Raw genomic sequence first — 22627 nt, forward strand, 5'->3', positions numbered from 1 at the left:
CGGACCAACACTCAAGGTCTTAAAATAATTGAGAAGAATTTGCTACCTTTCTATAACATCAAGAAATGGATAGATATTCTAGTCTTCTCGGATAGGGACGAATAAATGGAGGTCCCGTCTCCTGCAGGGTTGGGGTAGGAGACGTTAATTTCCCACACACGAGATTACTGTGTGATGGATGTCCTCCCCTGAGGTGGGATGGGTGGGAAGGTGAGATCGATAGACTGAAGCGGCTGCCAGAGGTGCCTGATATGCTGACGTCTGTTCTCAGCCTTACACTGCACCCATAATTCAGCCTCTGGGCTGCAAGTGGTCAGATCTAAACTATATTCATATTCATTTCAATGGATTAGGTGGTTGTTACTAAGTTTCACCAGCATAACTCACTCTTTCACCTCTAAGATCTCGTTTATTTAGTAAGTCTCCTTAATGTCTGGCATACAATTCTTGTGATTTTGGTTTAGAGAATTAATTTTGTCACTGGATCAACTTCTGTTCCCCTTGTAGCAACCATTGTATGATGTTAAAATGTGTGGTTTAATCATATTTTCATTTGTCTGTAGGCAGAGATCAACTTGCTGTTTATGATGTCTTACTTACCCCCTGGTCTGTTTGATCGCTTACGTGTTCGCTGTTGTTCACTGGGATTTGACTTTTGTAACTGGAAAGATCACATGCTGTTGTTGGGGAATGATCACAGAATCCTGATTCATAAACATATTTACCCTACAGGACCTGATTCAGGCTCACCAGCCATTTACATTAAAGGAAGAGGACTAAAGGCAGAATTAGATTCACTGTGGAAAAGTCTTTTGAACATTGTTGAGGTAAAGTCTGTATTCAAAATTACCTCACACAGCTGTTAAACCTGCTTGATTTGATAAAATGCATCACCAGTACCACAACTTCCTCCCTTCCACAGCATTTACTTAGGTTTTGTTGAAAGTTTACTCGTACTTGCTACACTTGTGTGAGGAGATAGGCCCTCTAGGGGAGAGGAACACCACACAACACTATTAGCCTAACCAAGTTTCAAACCCCTGTATAGTATGTTTTGGCCATTAAGCAACTGTTTCTCCTGAAAAAATTGGTTAGATGATACAGACTATAATGCATAGCCTTCTTGAAGATATAGGTTGAAAGTCCAAGATAAAGACTTTTCTTGTCTTCTCTTGAGAAACCAGTTTCTGTTATGTCCCCTTACACGTGTTTGAACTTACAGCACGCTTCCTTTCAGAAACTATTGCAAATACAATACAAAAAAGATTGTTTAATTTTAGGAGACAGATGCTCTGTTGATGGAATGGCAAAGACTGAGTGTTCAGCGTTGTTCATTATGCCCACCATGTATAAAGAAAAAGAAGGCCAAACCCTGTCTTTTCACATGCAATTGGATGAGCCATGCTGCAGCACGAAAGCAAGGTCACTCACAGACTACTAAGATATGCAAAGCAGGGACAAGATTTTTAAATGGAGAAAAATTTGATGCCAACCTCATCTTTCCTCCTCCTGGTGAGTTTTTAGACTTTCTCAAAGATAGAACTTCAAGCAATAAAGCATGAGGCCCCTAATTTTAAGTGGCAAGGCAATTTCTCAAGTATTAAGGAATCATAAAAAACAAGGTCTTCTATAAATATTGAAACTGTTGGTGTATCAACTTTGTAAAATTTGTTCCAATTTTAATGAGTGAATGATTCTGTTAAAAAAAACTTGGAAATTACAAGAATTACATGCAAAATAGAACTGATAGCAATGTGCAAGTCAATGATGCTGTATGCATTTGTTTCGGAACCATTTTGTAGTGATCTGATCATGAGTAAAAGCCTTTTTTCTATATAATAAAATATTTAAAATTATCTTTACTAGTATCTTACTAGTGTTGTCTGCAGTATCACACCTGCAATTTAATTCTTTTTACTTATTGCCTGAAAGGGAAGGGGGGGGGGGGGGGGGCAAACAGTCAAGTAGTTGGCTCTTGGTCTTGATGTAAGGATAGCCAGGGTGCAGCAAGGTCTTTATGTCGAGAGCTAAGTATTTTACCCTTCTTGAAGTATTACTAACAATAAGTGCAGATTTAGTGGTCTGCTCAGGAAGCTGTTTATAATCTATTTCATTTCTTTTCAGACGTTGTGAAACAATTACTTGATAATGAATGGCCACAACAGCAGCAGCCAAGTAAAGGTGACTTTTGGACAATTAAGAGTACAGTTATCCCTCAAAATAATAATTTATTTTGATTTTGGATCTTCTTGTTAAGATCATGATATCATTATCTTTCAAATGTGTATAGGGCTGTGATCTAGCAGTGTCTGGTGGCCCCTGGTGCCTTACTTTTGCTCTTGGGCGACTCAGGAATCTTAGTTTTTTCATAAAAATCATTTGCTGGGCACCCTGGATTTCACAGTTTTAGAACACTGGGCTCCCTTCAATTTTTCTTAGAGCACAGCCTTGGACTGTAAATGCTTGAAAGTATCAGCTGTAGTGATTTACATTTTTCATGAACTCTGAGTGTTGAGGTTATTATTGAGAAAGTTAATTCCTTGAAATTGGGATTATACTAATTTTTACTTTTTCTTTCAAATCAACAAATGTCTGGCTAAACTTTAAAACAGAAGTTCAACAACTTAGGAACTCAACAACTCTAGGAACTCTAGAAACAATAGATTCAACTGGAGTCCTGAACTCAATTGCAATGAATTACCTCCAGACTACACTAGTAGAGTCTAGTGAAGAGTACTCTATGTTTGTGGAGTACTTGAAAGAAATGAGGCTGATCCTCTCAAATCATCAAGGTAGTTTGATGATTTCAATGAAGTTGATTCTCTTGAATGTCAGGGAAGTTGTAAGAAGGTCACTTATATGGCATTCTCTTTAAATTGGTTTAAGGGCACACTTAATTTGGAGCCTCGCTCTGTTGTGTGTCCCGCACCCTTGTCCTCCGTTCTCTTCTGTGTCTTGTTCATATGTATATTTTAGTCCTTTTAGTATTGTAAGTATGGTGAAAGCGATTAAATAAAAGATTCTAATTGAAAAAGAAACTGTATATATCAGAATAGTATGTATAGCTTTCTTCAATAGCGATCATAAGTGATAAATGGGACAGCCAATACAAACAGATTTTTATACCTTAACATGACTGTGATATGTGTTAGATGCCTATTTCCAACTTTTTACCTATAAAAACATGTTGAGTGCCAATTTCTTTTTTTATACCTGTTCGGTAAGACACCTTGTCTCTCCATGTAGAGCGCACCACTGCTTCAGCTGGACAACAGGAGCCTCTGGAGAAATCTTAGAAATTAGAAGGCAAATCAAAAGCAAATTCAAATTAAATGAATTTTTGGATGGAACCAGAAAAAGAATGCTGTTAAATGCCTTAATTTTTTCCCCCGGCTTTCCAAATGTAGAATATTCTCCACTCATTTCTTCAGTTTGAAGGAATATTAAGTATGCTGTTGTGAAGGTCGACGGAATAGGTACATTTTAGTTCGACACATTAAAGACACTGAATGCTAATATTGCTCTGTGCACTTTTAGAAAGACCTTCAAGCCCATCTGTTATGTCCACCACTGGTCCTGAAAAAGAACTGGAAGAAATACCTAAAATTGCAACACTTCAAGAAAGAAAAGGTGAAGGGAAAAAGAATCTGGAACTCACATTAAGGCAAATCAAAAATGAGAAACTAAATTTATATACTGGCAGATGGTATGGATTTTTGGGACAATTACAAACTTTTGAGCCCAGGGAACTTGCTTGTGGTGAATCTATAGACTATAACTTGTACTTTTTCATAATTTTAAAATGTATGTTATACTTATACCTGAGTGTTGAGGTTATTATTGAGAAAGTTAATTCCTTGAAATTGGGATACTAATTTTTACTTTTTCTTTCAAATCAATAGATGTTGAGTTAAACATTAAGGGATTGTAGGACAAGTGTTTACCGGTGTTTTATGAAACCAGGTTATTTGCACGAGTTTAGTCTATTAGAAAATAGACTGTCGGCCGGCAGGTTTTTCGGGGAGCTATTATTGAATTTTTACCGCCGAAAGAATCTGGCAGGGAAGTTTCCATGTAACCCCCCTTTTATATGGCCTGTGGTTCTGAGGGCGTATAGATAGTAAACAATTAGTCGTCAACAACTGTTTGTTTTTCGATGCCTAAGTTCTAGTTGTTGACAACTAGGTAGTGTTCCTTTTCAAAAACAGAAATGATTGCCAAGGTTTCGAGAATTTTTTTTATGTCTACTTCTTGTTTACCGCAAGTTGTATCTTACACACTCTTTTCCAATCAACAACAAATACTCTAGTCTGTGCAATGAGTGCACTAGACAGAATAAGTTGTCAATGGCATTTGCAGTCCTGCTTTAGTTTTTGGAAACATGATGTCTTATTAGTATGGCTCTAGAATTGTCTAAGGGTATGTAAACTGAGGGATTCAAGTGAAAGTGGATGAAAACATGCATTTGCAGCACAATATTTACAATTAAGTAATTACACAACCAATCACCCCTATGACCAGTGTTGTTATTACTATTCCTGTTCATCGTATCACCAATGAATAATTAGTTGTTTCAAAAGTTAAAGAAAGAAACAACTATTTAGTTCAGAAGCACTTCTTGAGAAGATCAAAGCAGCAGAGTAAGTTCAATAGAGCACCCAATACTCAAGGCCTTTTGAATTTTTATTGGGCTGTGTGAAATGGAACTCAAGTGAATGTTAAAGGATAGATATATAGCTGTTTCAGCCATGTGGTCAACTTGTTTTTGGAATCATTTAATCCTCCAAAACACAGTATTTTACAAATCTTAGCTTAACTACTAACAGGAACCTGATACAGTTTCTTTGCCAAAAATATAGTAAACCTGAGTCAAGCTTTCTCGCCAGGTAATGTGTTGATGACCTGGCCTAAATACTCAATGTAACCATGTTGTAGTTTAGACACTATTACATCCTTAGCTCACCCCTAATGGACATATTTGGTCCAGAGTGTTCATTTGGTTGATATATGGGGTGTCTTCTGCTGATATATGTAGGTTGATATTACTTTTTTTGTGTGTGCCAATTAATTACATCTTGTGTTCCTCAGGAATGGCTTCTCTCCAGGATGAATCTGATGTGATAAAAAAGACAGCTGTGGTCTTAAAAGGGGGATTTGTTTTGAGAGGGAAAAAAACAGATGAAGTGTTCTTGCCAACTCTACGCATCGATCCAGATCCAGAGCTGCGTCGAGAAATCTTTTTTACCACAAAAATGACACCAGGCGATATTAAAGAGGTGTTGAAGAAAACCTTCCCTATTCTTGCTGACACTGAAAGGTAATATTTCAATAATTGAAGCTTAATTGTCTGAAGAAAAATTTGACATTTAAATTTTGATTTGTTTTTAATGAATATTTGAAAGAATAGCACATTTTTTAAAGTGTACTAAATTCCTAATTGTAATTCAATAACTATTAAAGTATTCAATTCAACAAATTTTTACAAGAAGATTTACTATAAAAATTAAAGTAAAAAAGCAATGATGTACTTTCAACTGTGTGACAGTCATTTACAGGTTAAAAAGTAAAAATAAAGTTAGCATGTTCTTAAATATATACAATCCATTGTAAGAATGCTTATGAGTCACTTGACAAAAACTCTAAAATATCTACATAGAAACAATACAAAAAAATTACATTTTGTTCATTCTCAGTTGGAAGCAGTTTATGTTGTTTGGGTTTGAATTGTCCTTTGATCTTCTGACCATATGTAGACAGGCTGAGCAGCAGTATCAATCGTTTGACTGAGATCACCAAGTTGGTGTCTTACAGCATTTGCTGAATTCTGGTCTTTACATTAGTGGTAAGGCAATTCTGATGGGAGCATCCTGTTCATTGGATAATTTTTTACAGAACATTCATTCTCAGTAACTGTCAACTTTCAATTGTGAATCAACAAAACATAGTTTATGATTTTAAACGTGGTCTATGTGGTGTAGACTATATCAGCTTAACCTACATCAATGTTTGGAGTAACACAAGAGATCAACAGTTGGCAACCACACAAAGGATAAGCATGGAAAAAGGATCTGCAGACCATTGCAAGCAATTTCAAGATTTTGAAAGAAATGTTAGAGTATAAACTTGACTGTTTGATTTTTCAAATATTTTTTTATTCATAAACTGATAAACTAAAACTGGACAAACAAAGTGACTTGATATGTGCAGAGCTGTTCAATTATTTCACTGTAATATTGTTTCTATCGCCTTATTAATGTTTCTTTTATCATTCATGTTGTAATTTTTTGTATCTAAATATTTGAGAGTTTTTGTCAGTATATCATTAGCATTCTTACAATCAATCATATATATTTAGGTGCATGCTAAAAGTTTTTCTACTTTTCAACCTGAAAATGACAATGAATGGTCAAAACATCATTGTTTTTGGAACATTAATTAACAGTTGTCACACCATTTAACAATTTCTACTTTGTCCAAACATAGTAGCAATAGTAGAACCAAACAAAGCTTTTTAAATACGCCAAGCACCATATAATTATTATATTATCATAACATGAGCAAAGATGAAAATCCTCAAAGAGAAACTAAATGGACTGTCCAAGTTTTTGAGGTTTTTGCACCCACTTACCTGTAGATTGTAAGCTTAAGTGTGGTAACAAAACTCAAATACAGCCAACACTTACTATATAGTATGTACATATTATAGTTTCATGTTTAAAACCAAAGCAGAACAAAATAGGAATGATGAAAAATATAACCAAACTAGCATAATCCATCACGGCTAGCTCATCACGGTGATCTCCAGTCATTGCAGGGAAGCATGCAAGCCTCAGAAATTACATGTGCCTTTCAAGTGAACAACTAAGAGCTTAATCTGATATTCTTTCCAATGCATTGAGTGGAAGGCCACAGAAGCCCAGTTTTATGGCACTGTCATCCCAAACAATCTTGGTGTTCATGTGGATTCGGGTGCGGTTCATTAATAAAACATACACCTTGATCAGTTTGTTTTCTAATCATCATGTAAATAAACTTGCATGTTTTATGAGAAACAATTTAGCTGAATTTCTTTGAACATTTCACTTTCAGATTCTATTCAGGCAAAGGTGTTAAATTTGACCTGCCAAACTAATTCAATATGTGAACTATAATAATGCAGATTAGTAACTTTGGTGGTTTGTGAACTTTGATGGTTTAAATTGGCATTACTGACAGCTTTGGTTTAATTAAGCCATCAGATTATTTGAACTGTTGTAACAAGGATTCTGATTGGCTGGTTTAGCTTGTCGTATGAGAGTATAGAACATGCTGACAACACTTATGTTCACTTTGGAAATTAAAATTTGTTTGAAAATAGTTATGGGTGGGGAATTTGACAGATTCTCTATTTTAAAAAAATAATGAAGCCTTTACAGGGCTCTGTTCTGTTGTGAATTAAGCTTTTAGGGAGTGCATGCTTTAAAACACAGAAGAACACATTCATTGCTTCTTCATATGTTAGTATTGTTCTTACTGATCAGTGAGACACATGGGTAAAATGTGGGTAGGACTTGAAACATCAGCAACAGAATCCATTGTTCTCTTTTACTTTTTTGTCTACTTCCATATGTAGATTTTATTGTGCAAAAGCAGTATTTCAGAAAGAAAAACTGTACTCCCAGGGAGAGCGCCAAACAAAACTGGACTTCTGTGGAGACCCCCATATTTGGAGTGGAAAAGTCCTAAAGGAAGAGATAAGGAAAAACAGTTTATTGTACATCTGCTGTGAGGTTTGTATTCCTCAAACAGTCTAACTCGATCATCACAAAGGTTTTATGCTCAAGCAGATAAATTTGCTCTATCTTTCATACTCTTCAAGGTGGCTTCATGTCATTTTGTTTGTTATCATTTCGCCAGTTTATGTGATTTTGCTGGTATTGAATAGTAAGTAACTTACATTCTTTACCCTTTTTTGCATACCTTAAATGTCATTGTGATTGGTCAATAAGTATTGTAATTGTAGGCATTTATCGCATAGATCGAAGTACTAAATCTGACACCAGACCCGTATAATTGTGATTCCAATACGATTTAATCCAATATCTATGCCGCGGCGCTGCGGACAAAAATACTTGTTTATTATTATATATTAGACTTGTTGCTAATATATAAGAATCCTTTAGGGAAATGTACAACTTGTTAGGTAAAATATAAGACTTCTTGAAGAAATTTACAATTTGTTGGATAAAATATAACACTTGTCGAAGACATATATGACTTGTTGCGTAAAATAATAAGACTTGATGAAAAATATACGACTTGTCGAAGGAAATAGGCGACTTTTTGAAGAAATACCACTTGTTTCGCAAAATAAGACTTGTGCGAAAATAATACTTAGCCCACAATTGATCAGTCAGCAGCCTCTCTTTGAAACAGAGGAAACTGGCCCTGGTATAACTCAAAACGGCAGAGATTGAAGATATCTTCATTATTTAGCGACTAAATACAGGAATGGTTCTGACCTGCAATTGGATGATAAAAATAGTAAAAGTTAATAAGTTATGTCTTAACTCCTTGCATGTGAGTATATTGTTTAACCGTGTGTCTTCAAGCGGAATAATGAAATATCAATGCTAGCGAAAACACCGATGTGTTAAACAAGAAATGGTTACTTACATGATGAAGGGAAGGCCTTTCTTGTTGAGCGAGGTCGTTCAGCGATAATCCGGCGATGAGTAAGTCATCTGCTGACAAGTTCCGCTGACTAAGCTCATTTGGTCAGTCTAGGCTCAGTTCGGGTGAACGATCAGAGACGAGCCATTCCTGTATTTTACCACTGACAGGAATGGCTCCAACTCATGGTTTATTAATGTTTTTTTGTTTTGGCTAAATGATTTTTAAACTCAGATAAAATAGAAAGAGCTTTTAATTAGGTTCTTCTTAACTTGGATATTACAATGCTTGTAAATGAAGCCCTCTTAAATTGATCTGGGGCCATGTAGTTTCTAAATTTTATAATAATGCAGCAACTGCATGTTAGGTTTCGAAAATCACACTATGTTACATGACACTGCCACCAATATTTTTAATTTACAGCATGCTCTGCTCGAGAAATGAGGCTTGGTTGCAATCGAGGGAGTTTTCTTCGTGTAACACTGACTCTCTGGGAAAATTGTTCACATGAAAGACAAATCCATTCATCGGGCCCCTCATGTATTTTTGCACAACACCTAAGGGAAGAAAGTCGCAGATTTCTTTAATTTTGCTTGGTAACTTTTCACAACTCCACTGGACCAGAAAAGTTCTCCGGCAGAGCATACTGTACAGATCGGTGGCAGCGTTACGTCACATTGTGTGATTTTCAAAACGTGACATGTAGTTGCAACATTATTTTAAACCTGAGACACCACATGGCCTTGTATTAATTTATGAGGGCTCCATTCACAAGCATTGTAATGGTCAACTAAAGAAGAACCTAACAGAATAAAAGCCTAATAATAAAAGCTCTTTCGACTTTATCTCAGTTTAAAAATTATTAACCAACACGAAAAAAAAAAAGAAAATCAATAAATGCATAATATGAGTCGGAGCCATTCCTGCCAGCAGTGAAATACAGAATGGTTCCAGTTTCTGATCGTTCCCCTAAACTGAGCTTAGACTGATCAAATGAGCTTAGTCAGCGGAACTTGTCAGCGGATGACTTAGACATCGCCGGATTATCGCTGAACGACCTCGCTCAACAAGAAAGGCCTTCCCTTCATCATGCAAGTAACCATTCTTGTTTGACACGTCAGTGTTTTCGCTAGCATTGATATTTCATTATTCCGCTTGAAGACACACGGTTAAACAATACTCACATGCAAGGAGTTAAGATATAACTTATTAACTTTTACTATTTTTATCATACAATTACAGGTCAGAGCCATTCCTGTATTTAGTCACTAGAGATATCTTCTATCTCCGCCATTTTGAGGTTCTACCAGGACCAGTTTCCTCTGTTTTAAAGAGAGGCTGCTGACTGATCAATCACGGGCTAAGTATTATTTTTGCGCAAGTCTTATTTTGCGCAACAAGTCGTATTTCTTCAAAAATTTGCCTATTTCCTTTAACAAGTTGTATTTTTTTCATCAAGTCTTACATTTTGCGCAAAAGTTGTATATTTCTTCGACAAGTTGATATTTTCCTAAACAAGTCGTATATTTCTTCGACAAGTCTTATATTTATTGCAAAAGTTCTATATTTCTTCAAGAAGTCTTATATTTTACGCAACAAGTCGTATATGTCTTCAACAACTGTTATATTTTACCCAACAAATCGTAAATTTCTTCAAGAAGTCATATTTTGCGTAACAAGTTGTATATTTCTGTGAAGGATTCTTATATATCGGCAACAAGTCTTATATAATATCAAACAAGTATTTTTGTCCACAAAAGCGCGCCATAAATATCAAACACGTCAAACTAAAACATAAACAAGAAAACCTAGTCTAAGCGACATTACAAGGAGCTAAACTAAAACTGTACACTAATTATTGTGGGGGTTAAAAATGTACAATAATTATTACTTAACAACACAAAGGTCGACCGCATAAACCCTAACAATAATCGATCAAATAATAAATGAAAACAACAAGGGGAGAGAAAAATACGGTTACTGATTGTCCTCTCTGTACGCCTTATTAACCAGAAGTGGCAAATGGTCGCAGATAACTCTATCGCACAAAACTCAGATAGACTCTCCTTTTAGCGACAGTGCAGGAGGTCACAATAATATCTCATCACTAAAACTTAATATTTAACTTAACGACAGTTACAAGTCTTTTTCTTTAGAATTCAATTGAAGTGATCACGCTTTGCTGATCAGTCTCTCAGTTATCAGCCAAGTTTTGAAAAATAACCTGTTTTCAACTCTTATGTGATACATTATTTTGAGAGCTTCTTAATGTACACCTAAAATTAATAGGGAGGATGATAGCCCTAGCGGTGAATGATAAGAATTAATCAGTGGATAACTTTTTCATTAGTACATAATTTACTTTTTCCACATGTACAATATATGATGAACCTCCCTTTAACTGGCTGAAATGGAGTCCAGGTTTAAATTATTTCAGAGTGGGTTTTCATATAGTTTTCTTTCTTTGAGAAGCATGTTAATTTATTGTTGAACAAAGGATAATACCAATTTAACTAGCTTTCAATCATTTCAACTAAAATTATATTTAATCTTTTAATTTACTCCATAACACTAGCATGCCTATATTCTCCATACTTTTCTCCATACATTTCCATGGTACTGATAAGGAGAATTCATTTAACAATCAAGCTTAACTTCTCCTGTTGGTGATAATTTCCTTTATTCTCATGACCTTAAGGTTTGATTGAGGGATGATTAATTATTTTTGTCAGGGGAAACTACATGCTGGTCACTTTTTGGGTCAAAGGGTTAAAGTACAACATGTTAGCAAGCAATGTGCACTTGATTTTAATTGTAATAATAATACTTTATTCAATCAAATCACAAAATAAATAATTTGAAAGAAAGGGAGACACCAGAGGTTAGCCCTATCGAGGGTATTTCCAAAATAATCATCTAGTTAAACATCTATTTGAATATACAAAATATAAGAACGTTAAGTTGCGTTTTAATTATATACAATACTTACTATAAAAACTATTTACAATATTATACATTAATATTGTAAATGATTTTGTAAGGAATAGTGAATAGTTACAAACTCTGCTCCGAATTTGGACTCTACAGGTTCCACTTTCAGATATCAGGAAGTCATGGTTTGAACCTGTTGGCTCTCAATTTCAAGGTAATCATGCATGGCAGTTTTAGAGAAGATTTTGTATATTAGTTTTCTTAGAATTTTGCTCTGTTGTGAAGTTGAGTTAGTGAGTGAGTGAGTGAGTGATTGTAACGATAGAACTCCAATCTTGACCCAATTTTTACCAGATTTTTATCAAACTAGTGCTACTTATTGTTTTTTTCCAAGTGTCTTAGAAGTTTGTCCTTTGCACATGATACATGGTTGAGTTCTCTCTTTTTCTGATTTCTGGCTTACAGCCACCAGCACATTATGTTTTCATTTCTTGCTCTGTCACACTACGGAAGACAGCAGAGAGGGATAAACATCTCATAGTCATTATTTTCAGGACTGCACACAATTTAAAACAAAAGTTTTCTCTGCAGAAATATCTTAATGGGTGCAATTGGTGCATCTTAAAACCCAGCAGAAATTTTTTTCTTAAAATGGAGAGCATTTTACTGTTTAAATCAGCAAATTATGTAGATCCACAGGTATATAATCTTTTCAGTTCTTGCCATAATGCAACAAAAGATGATAATTATTTCAAAATAACTTTACAGTGGCATAATCCACTGATATATAATTTGATTCAAAACTTTTCATAGCAAAATATAATGTAATAAAATTTTTCTCAGACTGCAAACATGATTAATATGATGAAGGGTGGGAGTCAGGAAAGAGAGGGGCACAAAAGTACTAGTGGCGAGAGAAAGTAGTACAGGAAGTGGGAGTTGGGGACCCCCCTGTCCCACCTCTCTTATCTGCAGCTTGAATACTTTTGTTGATTAAAAATCCCACCTCAGGGATCATACTCCAAATGTGAGGTGTAAATATTCTTCACATGACTTTTCTGAGCTAAAAATAAGCTTTAAAGTGTATATTCTCCAAATTGAGGTTTACCTTTATTGCACACAAAATATCCACAGTCCTAGACGTAATATGGACAACTTCAAACAAATCTACAGGATGAATTGAATTTTCAATTCAACATTTATAGCAATTACGGAAACAAGAATAACCAAGTGGCTTGCAATTGAAAAATCATAGAAACAGCTCAGCTTAATTATATTTGTATTTGCATATCTTTTTTCCCCATTCCATTTATCTATTGCAACATTTACCCATTCAACTTAGTAATTTATTTGTTGTTTTTTTTGTAGCAAGTTTTTTTGTTTTTTCTTTCATAGAAACTCTTTTTTCCCTTTCAATGATGTAATTTCTCATCTTATTACTCATTTTTATTGTAACTAGTTAGTGTATATTTATTTCTTCTCTGTAAATTGTTCCTTCAAAACTTTTATTGAATAAGGCATAGAAGAAGCGCTTAGAACTATGGAACTTCAAGAGAGAAAAGGTAAAGTAAAAAAAGAATCTGGAACTTAGGTGAGGTCAAATCTAAAATGAGAAACGAAATTTATATACTAGTAGATGTTGTAAATTTTTGGAACAATTAGGTACATTCGAGCCTAAGGAGCTTGCTCAAGATAAATGTATACCTCAATTTGTAGTTTTTCATAGTTTTAACGATGTATGATATATTTGTTCTTCTGTCAGAGGACTAAATACAACTGCATAGATGTACTTTAGTGCATGTAATATTCCGGAAGAGCACCTGCCACTGAAGTATTGTTGGCAGGTTATTAATTTGCATAAAACTACTGCTCACCTAGACTGGCTGTTGCTATCAGCAAGCAGTAAATGCCAAGCTGTGAATCTTCTGGTATAAACAAATTGAACTGAATTGAATTGATTTTGTGGGGGTAGACGGAATGAGTACATTTGAGTTTACATGTGAAAGAGACTGAATGCTAATATTGCTCCTTGCTACAGATGGGTTATTGCTATTACTTGAGGTTTGTTTTATGTTGTGCAACTCGATTGAAAGGGTTCCATGCCATTCATATAATACAGTTCCTCACCAAAAAGTCTTAAAACTTGATTGCTTTTTTTCTTCTTTCTTCATGTTTGCTTTCACTTGAAATTAGAAAAAGGCTTCGTTATCGGGAATGACAAGATCAGTGTTAGTAAGTAAGTAAACATGCTTTTGTTCAACATCAAATTTGGAGTACCTAAATAAATTACAGCAAGAAATATTCACCTCCAAGCAGCCGATGAGACAAAATCGGACGTCAGGAAATGTCCGACCATTTTTTGGATGATACGATAGGATACGATAGTTATTGTTTATTATTTATTATTATTCTACAGAACATTACAAGCAAATTTACACAACCCGCATCTAGCGTTAGCTAGTCTTGGCGAGTATTAGAAATAAATAATTAAGTAAATACTACACATTGCAAGCTAAAGAAGTTTGATTACCACAATAAACGAAAGAGATTTTACAATAAACTAAAGAGATTTCATTACTACAATATTATTGGGGTTACAAGCCATGGTATATTGAAAGAAATATACTAATTTTTTTGTATCTGGGTGTTATGTGCTAAAACAATTATCCACCTCAGTGTTGTTGAAAGTGGTGGATATTTATTTATTTATTTATTTATTACTCGTTTTAGTGTGTATTTTGCTGAGTATTTTTACGAGTGGTGCTGTACTTGGACGATGATGCTTTTTCTTGAAGTTTTTTCATTTCCTTAAGTTAATTTTCACATCTCTAATTTTACAGAAGCGAGATTACAGAGGAAGGAGGAATCCAACTAGTTCAAAACGTTCCATCGCGTGTAGTGTTCCCTCTTGAAGCTCTGCCAACACCTGCAGAGGTCACATGTTTTTTATGGAATCCACGGATTCTGTCACCACCCCTAGAAAGAAATGAGGCCTTAGTGAGCAGTGTGATGGAACTAGCCTGTGAAAGCCTCTCTGGTGCAGAGAAAAGTTACAAGTTCAATGGGAAAGTGAAGTTGGCTTTATCCCACAGTGCTAGTGATATCAAAGGGTACGAATTGGTGATCAAAGAGTTAATCAATGAGGAGACCAATGATTGGAGAGACTTGGAAACCAGATGGGCATGGACACCATCAGGTAGAGGTTTTTTTGGTAATTTATTTGTTGTTTTTCTTTTACAGGGTGTAGCCATTCTTTCTTGAGTAATATATCCCTTTCATAAAAAATAAGTTAAACAGCACGTCAGCAAACTATCCAGTAAGTAAAAAGGGAAAGTCCAATTATGTGCTATAGTGGGTATTAAAATATCCATTTTACTTAAGGAGTATCTTAGATCAAGATGTAGTTTCTTTAGCCTTTCTTGTGCCTTTATGGTTAGACTGAAAATGGTACACCTTTCTGTTATCTACATGTCTTTCGCTCTTTGCACCAAACCACCGAAAACTTAACTGTATAACAAGAGACTTTACATTCCTTTTTTCCCAACTTTATATTTCATCTAATAAGCTCGATTGAATTTTCATTTTTATCTTGTACGATTGTCCAACTACCACTTCAAATGTTTCACCTCTTCGGATTTACAAAACAACAATGGTTTAGCGGGGTCCGTTGTCTTTTCGACAATGATATTTGTCATCACAGTGGTCAAAATGTTGTGCGCCTCGTGAGTCTGCAACAAATTTTGACCACTTTAATGACGAACATCATCATCAATATTAAGAGCACAGACCACGCTAAACCACTGTCGATTTGTTTTTAGCACAATTTCGACGTCAATTAGAGCGATTGTTTCAGTGCGTGACACGTTGCGTTGCTTGTTGTCTGTACTCGTATCGACAACGGCAAATTAGCCAATCAGATTGCGACATTACTGTCAATTGTGGTAAAATATGACAACCAGCTTGCCAAACACATCTAAATGTGAAGCTGAATGAACAGAGTTATCTGATTGAAAGTAGAGGGTTTGTTGATTGTCACGAGAAAGCTACAACAACTTCGAACTCATTTACAGATGTCAAAGATGAGCATTCCAGCGTGGAAGAATTCCCCGACTGGTTGTTTCCATTTGCAGAGTCAGAAATTACAAGTTTTTCTTCATTTGCGGTGGTCTGGCGTCTCAAGTCTTTCACATTCCAAAACCCTTCGACATTGTCATCTTTATTTGACTGCATTCTGTCAGACTATCCGGGAGTGAGTGTAACACTCCCAGTGAGTTCTCTCCCTTCGGAGAAAACCTTTGCTCTCTCTGTAAAGGTACTTGTATATCACTTATGATAGACGATTCTCTTATATTTTACATATTAACTTTAAGCTTTTGCTGTTAAGTTGAAGACAAGATTCTCGCACGCGACGACAGAGTTACCAGCCCACCCGCCGGATACGATTAGCATGATGGTACCTTCTGTTAGCGACTTTTGTGAGAAATAATTGTGCCATCCGAGTTCCCCACCGACTATTTACGAAATTAGAGAGCTTTCGACTTTGCTTTATTGCACACGCTGCAGTTTCTTTTAATTCTAACTTCGTTTTTATTTGAAGGTGCAAGAGGTTCCACGGCGTGATTATAGACGGAAAGAATTACTAGTTGCCGGACCTATTATTCATATTTCACCATCCCAACCAGTTCAGCTTTTAGCGCCTGCAAGGCTCACAATCCCCGTTACACTTCGGGGAGACACACCGAAATTTCCAGATTATTCAGCCACTGACGTCAGGATATTCTGCCGAAGCTCAGAAGAAGATGAAACAGAATGGAATGAAATAACAGAGCAGTTGGAAAGCTTAGCGGTACTTGAAAATGGGACAGTGACGTTTACAGTTAATCACTTTTCAGAGTAAATATTCTCTTGTGGCCTTTTAAGAAGCCGTGTAAATAAACTACAAAGCGCTTGCGCAGGAAAGGTTGTGGGTAATCAGGCAAAATGCATGCATATATGAGACTTTGGTGTGCAAAAATATGTCGTCTTCGTTCGAACTACAAAAAGAGACTGAAGATAAAAGGAATGGAAACCAAGCAGAACTAGTAATAAACTATAAAGCTTTCGCGCAGGAAAGGCCGTGGGAATCAGAGAAAAGACACGCGTAGGTGAGACTTTGGCGTGCACAAATATGTCGTCTTCGAACAACAAAAAACTAAAAACAAAAGGGATGGAAAATAAATAAGCAAGCAACCAATCAACGAATATGTAGTTTTCATCAAATCGATCTCATTTTTTAATCCGATTTGTCGTCTATAGTAGATATTATAAACCTTTGTCGACTCTTCCGGGGTGTGAGTTGATAAGTCTATGCGCGGTATTGCTTATTGCTTGCTTACCAAAAAAATCATGTCATTGTGGGACAGCAATTTGTTTTGTCCTCCCTCCAAGGATATCTAGGAGCCATGAGTTCGAATCTCGTCTAAGCCTGCTGCGCCTCGTGAGTCCACAACATTTTGACCATTGTGATGACGAATATCGTTGTCAATAAGAGTGCAGACCACGATAAACCACTGCCGATTTGTTAATTCTTTCCTCGATTTTCATCGGCGGCCGGGTCAAATGAAGTTTATTTCATTACAAGTTGTCATAGTAGAAACAAACTGGGTCATTTGTCTCATTCTGAGAATATTTTCATATCAGTTTTACTTATTGACTTAAATCCTTTTTCTGGGTTGAATGAAATCATCCTAGACTAATCAGTTAGTTCATAACTCTAGGATGCTTGCGTTCTGATTTGTTGATCAGTGATTGAAAAATGTATACTCTTTACTCAGGTGACTCCTTAAAAAGATGTTGTTAAGTTTGTGTCCTTGTCCCATAGGTACTGGCCTTGGATTGACTGGATAAAACGACCCGTTGTTATCCTCAAGGATTTTGTCCTTGATCTCTGCAAAAAACTCATGGTAAAAGAAGCTGGATTTTTAGCTCGTGTATGTGATGCAGGCAAACCTAGCAACTACTTGCTGACTCTTTGCTGCTTCCCAATCCATCTTAAAGGTCAAGTACATACTCACCTATGTTCAGCTTATCGCGTTTGTTTTCAAGGGGGAGGAAACTCGCTGAGGCCACTTTCTAAAAAAGATCAAATGTCTGTGTCTCTTTCCGAAGCATTTACTGTGACTCAAGAAGGAAATCTAGACAACTTCTTGAGGTTAGTTTATTACTGAATTTTTGCTCAGTCAACGTAAATTCCACTGTTCCGCCATCTCGGAGCATAGGCGTAATGAGAAACATAGTTTGCCTAAACAAAAAGAAATCTCTAGTATTGTATCTTTGTTTACTTTGTTTGTGTCAGGTTTCTCGGAACTGAACCTTTTGAAAGAAGTTTGCCTGTATCCATTAGCGACTGCAATAACCTGGAAGTAGAGTTGTACACAGTGGAGCAATACCAGCTTAATAGGGAAACTTTGTGCAAGCTGCATATCATTCCAGCCTCATCAGATCAGGTATGTCGTATACGAAATTAAAAAAATTGATCTGGCCGAAGTAAATGTTGATTAGGAGCAGTTTTGGAAACTAACTTTTAAAGCTTTTTCCCTTCGGCTGTGTAACTCTTAGGATTCAACCACTCAAAAGTACCCCCATCCGTATATGACGGTTTTACACTCCTCGCTCTGGCAAAGTGCGTGACTAGAAAGCATCGCAGAAGATTAAGTTATCTCTCTCAATTAACTCCTTTACTGTTCTTCTTTTCTACATTATCGTTCCCTTCTATCGTCGCATCTATTTTTTACTGGCAAGGTTAAGTTAGGCTTAAATCGCTACCGGCAGAGCTACCCAACTCTTTGTGGGATATCAAATCAGAGAGATAACTACAGCCTGAGTTTTGCAGATTGTCAGTGAAAATAAAGGGAAAATGCTACCACACTATGTCCTCGGGAAGTCACGGAAAAAATCGCAGCAGAAATTGCACTTAGAGCCGCAGCAAAAGTCGCCGATGTAAATGGCTGTTAAATGGTTTTATTTCAAAATGACCGACAACCATTCCATCGTATTTTCTCTAACGTCTCATTGGCTGTAAGGGGCCCTAGCTTGGTCAAGGCATAGGGCGTAAGGTATATCCATAGAGGGCCAATTGAGCTAAATTGACAACCGTTTTCTAGTGACAGGGCTAAGTAATTGATAGATGTAAATGTCGGATAAAATATTTTTTCTTAGAAATTGAGTATCTCTGTTGCAGAGCTCTTCCCTCAGCAACTTTCCCTCCACACCGCAGATAGCCATGCGTGAGCAAAGGGAAGATCAGGTAAAAAAGGCAACATTCTGAATATTACAGAAAATAGTTACAAGAAATTGGAAAAATCAATCAGCCTTTTAGATGTCCTTAGTTTTCGATCAGTGAAATATGAAATATGTCCTTCCAGATCTTACCTTACTAATGAATCAAACGATAAGATTTATTCGAAGTTATGGCAGGTGTTGTGTTCTTTACTTACATTGCCCTTAGTTAGCTTTTGTTCAAAATCACTTTCTATCAAATTTGTCTCCGACGAAAAAGTAAATGATGATAATTGATCATTTGATTTTGATGAGGTCATGAGCTGAAAACCGCCTCCCAAAAGTGTCACGGAAGCAGTCATTATTAGTTCATTAATGTATTTGAAATTAATAGGACTTTTCACAGGAAAACATTAGCGCTTTCCAGTATGCGTTTGACAGAATCAGTTTGTTAAAAGTTGTCGTGTAGTCTGATTGTCCAGGTTATAGTAGTCCTGGGAAGATTGTTGCCGGTAGTCAGAGTGACTGACATTTCGACAAACTTAGCGGAAGTCATAATCAGAGTCCATTGAAGGGTTGTAGCCAGTCCACTGTTAGAAGTCTAGGGTGTGTGAACTGGTTGGCCACGAATGCACACCCTAATAGAATCACTAGGGAACTTAATAGTTAGTTCTTAGTTTACATTATCCAACTACACCTAGACGAGTACAAATATCACACGGTATTTGTACTCGTCTTTTGTAGTACCGGTTAAACAGGTTTTCTCGCATCGCGCAGGCGTAGAATTGGATTGTAGTTACGAAAAAGAAAAAAGTGGCAGACAATTTGAATCATATTTCCGACGGCGAAGAGTCAGAATGGCTTGCAAATGTAGATCCAAGTTCATTAGATGAATCGAACGAAGAAAAACAGCTTGACGATCAGAAAATTTCTTCATTTAATGAATAAAATAGAAACAGCAGCACAACAACGCGCCAAATCCGTTCCGCTTCGCATACTTCTGCCACGCAATCCCCGTAAATAAACATCCGCGTTATTCGCCCGCACTGAAATAACAGTTTGGCGTGTTGGATGATAAATAACTTATTAGACGTTTTGTTGTGTAGTATTGCTGAGTATTTTTACTCGTTATTTGTATTTTGACTCGTCAAAATACGGCACAACTCGTAAAAATACTCAGCGATACTACACAACAAAACGTCTAATAAGATATATTATTATCCAACTACACTTAGACGAGTACAAATAACGCCATAGACGAGTACAATTATCACGCGGTATTTGTACTCGTCTATTGTAGAGTACTGGTTAAACAGGTTTTCGCTCATCGCGCAAGCGAAGAATTGGATTGTAGTTTCGGAAAAAAAAAAAAAGGTGGCGGACAATTTGAATCATATTTCCGACGACGAAGAGTCAGAATGGTTGGCAAATATAGATCCAAGTTTATTAGGTGAATCGAACTAAGAAAAACAGCTTGACGACCAGAAAATTTCTTCATTTAATGAAGAAAATAGAAACAGCAACACAACAACGCGCCAATTCCGTTCCGCTTCGCATACCTCTGCCACGCAATCCCCGTAAATAAACATCCGCGTTATTCGCCCGCACTGAAATAACAGTTTGGCGTGTTGGATGATAAATAACTTATTAGACGTTTTGTTGTGTAGTATTGCTGAGTATTTTTACTCGTTATTTGTATTTTGACTCGCCCTACGGGCTCGTCAAAATATGGCATAACTCGTAAAAATACTCAGCGATACTACACAACAAAACGTCTAATAAGATTTATTTATTATCCAACTGTGCTTCGTAGAGTACAAACAACGCGCGAGACGAGGACGAATATCACGCGATATTCGTACTCCAGAAATATCCACGAAATTCGCCCGCACTGAAATAACAATTTGGCGCGTTGTATAATAAATCTCTTATTAGATGTTTTGTTGTGTGGTATCGCTGAGTATTTTACCCCATATTTGTATTTTGACACGCCCTACGGGCTCGTCAAAATACGGCTCGCAAAAATACTCAGCGATACTACATGACAAAACGTCTAATGAGACATTTATTACACGTTTCCATAACTCGGTTATAATAATAATAAAGTGTTATCGTTTATCTCACAATGCGGTCAAACGGACAAACGATAGTATTTTATTGTTATTGCACTTTACCACGATGAACAAGCACAGACCTTTTTTACATAATTAACTGGGTTATGTTATTTCAGGTTGGGCCGGAATTCAGCACAACTTTTCCCTCACCGCAAGCACCTGAAGTAACAGATCCAAGTATTTGCTCAAGCGAAGTTTTGAAAGTCACAATCTTGGCAGACGAGTGGAATTCACTGAAAGGTGGATTGTCGACTTTCAACAGGGAACTTGCCATTCATTTAGCAAGACATCCCCAAGTTCAAGTCACTTTCCTTGTCCCTAGCTTTGCATGTGGAGAGGAAGAAAAAACAGAAGCTGGAAAAGATGGCGTCACTATTGTCAAGGCAAAGCAACGTGAGGCATGCAGTCCCCAAGAAGAATTATTTTGTCCACCGAAAGACCTTGAAATTGATGTTGTAATTGGTCATGGTGTGAAGCTTGGTCGACAAGCTCAGATTATTAAGGAATCTCATGACTGCAAGTGGGTCCAAGTGGTGCACACTGCTCAAGAAAAACTCGGTATGTACAAGGACTATCCGAAAGCTGTTGAACAAGGTGAGAAAAAGAACGAGCATGAGGTTAGTCTCTGTAAAATGGCTGACCTTGTCATGCCAGTTGGGCCTGAATTGAAAGGTTTCTACTCTAATCATCTACGCTCTTTTGACAAAGAGCAAGATGTTGTAGAATTTACACCGGGAATCATGGAAAATCTAACCGATGTAAAGCAGTCGCCAAACGAGAATGACGTGTTTCAGGTCCTGATGTTTGGGCGTGGTGATGACGAGGACTTCACACTGAAAGGCTACGATATTGCGGCTGAGGCGTTTGCAAGTCCTGAGCTGAAAAACGATTCCTATCATCTCACATTTGTTGGAGCGGCTCCAGGAAAGCAAGACGAAGTTGCAGCGAAGATTCTCAAGCATGGCATTTCTGAAAACCAACTGTCTGTCAAAGAATATGTCAAGGATAGAAATCTATTAAAACAGTTGTTTCGTCGTATGGATCTGGTTATCATGCCCTCAAGAACAGAAGGATTTGGACTCACTGCCCTTGAGGCCTTATCCGCTGGTTTGCCTGTCCTTGCTGGCCGTAACTCAGGCTTTTCGAAAGCGTTGCAGAAGCTAGAATTTGGAGAACACTGTGTAGTTAACTCCGATAAACCCGAAGTCTGGTCAAAGGCGATCAAGAGTGTCCGTAAAAAGGAGAGAGGAAACCGTCTAAACGAGATGCAGAGACTGCGGGCATTTTATGGACAGAAGTACAACTGGACAGAACAATGCGAGATTCTTGTGAGGGAGATGAGAAGGAAAGCTATTGGTAGGCATGTTCTTAATTTTCTTTTCCATCCCTGCTTTATTCAAATCCTTGACAATTGAGGCGATGACTTTTTTTGTTCTGCCACTTTCGTTTTTTTTTTTCCTCTTTTATTGTCCATTTGCTCATTTTTCTCGTCATTCATTTATTAATTCATCCACTTATCTATTTATTTATTCATTCGTTTATTTATTTACTTATCCATAGATCTGTACGCCAATCTCTTCATTCCTAACTCTTTCTCCTTCCTTCTCTCCTTCATCTGTGTCTTTCTATTTTTCTCTTTTTTTTTTTCCTCTTTCCTATCGGTTAGACCATCT

The 22627-nt window shown here is 36.7% G+C and overlaps 1 protein-coding gene across 7 annotated transcripts in view; it reads left to right on the plus strand.

Annotated features, from left to right (window-relative positions):
* Nucleotides 1-22627, plus strand: part of LOC148720600 (uncharacterized) — a 37416-nt gene that overhangs the window by 9531 nt on the left and 5258 nt on the right. For 6 of the 7 annotated variants that reach the window (XR_015993573.1, XR_015993572.1, XR_015993570.1 and 3 more), the window contains 16 exons: nt 564-827; nt 1281-1512; nt 2125-2181; nt 3538-3630; nt 5089-5317; nt 7613-7769; nt 11740-11797; nt 13101-13145; nt 13777-13819; nt 14424-14779; nt 15654-15895; nt 16181-16476; nt 17444-17773; nt 17918-18068; nt 18803-18868; nt 21071-22310. Coding sequence is in view for 3 of the 7 variants with exons in the window: in XM_088739840.1 (XP_088595966.1) it covers nt 564-827; nt 1281-1512; nt 2125-2181; nt 3538-3630; nt 5089-5317; nt 7613-7769; nt 11740-11797; nt 13101-13145; nt 13777-13819; nt 14424-14779; nt 15654-15895; nt 16181-16476; nt 17444-17773; nt 17918-18068; nt 18803-18868; nt 21071-22310 (3859 nt within the window). In the remaining 4 variants the exon portion in view is untranslated. The remainder of the gene's footprint in view (nt 1-563; nt 828-1280; nt 1513-2124; nt 2182-3537; nt 3631-5088; nt 5318-7612; nt 7770-11739; nt 11798-13100; nt 13146-13776; nt 13820-14423; nt 14780-15653; nt 15896-16180; nt 16477-17443; nt 17774-17917; nt 18069-18802; nt 18869-21070; nt 22311-22627) is intronic. The other variant, XM_088739841.1, reaches the window with a different exon arrangement.

Source organism: Stylophora pistillata, chromosome 11 (assembly GCF_964205215.1).
Source record: "Stylophora pistillata chromosome 11, jaStyPist1.2, whole genome shotgun sequence".
NCBI lineage: Eukaryota > Metazoa > Cnidaria > Anthozoa > Scleractinia > Pocilloporidae > Stylophora > Stylophora pistillata.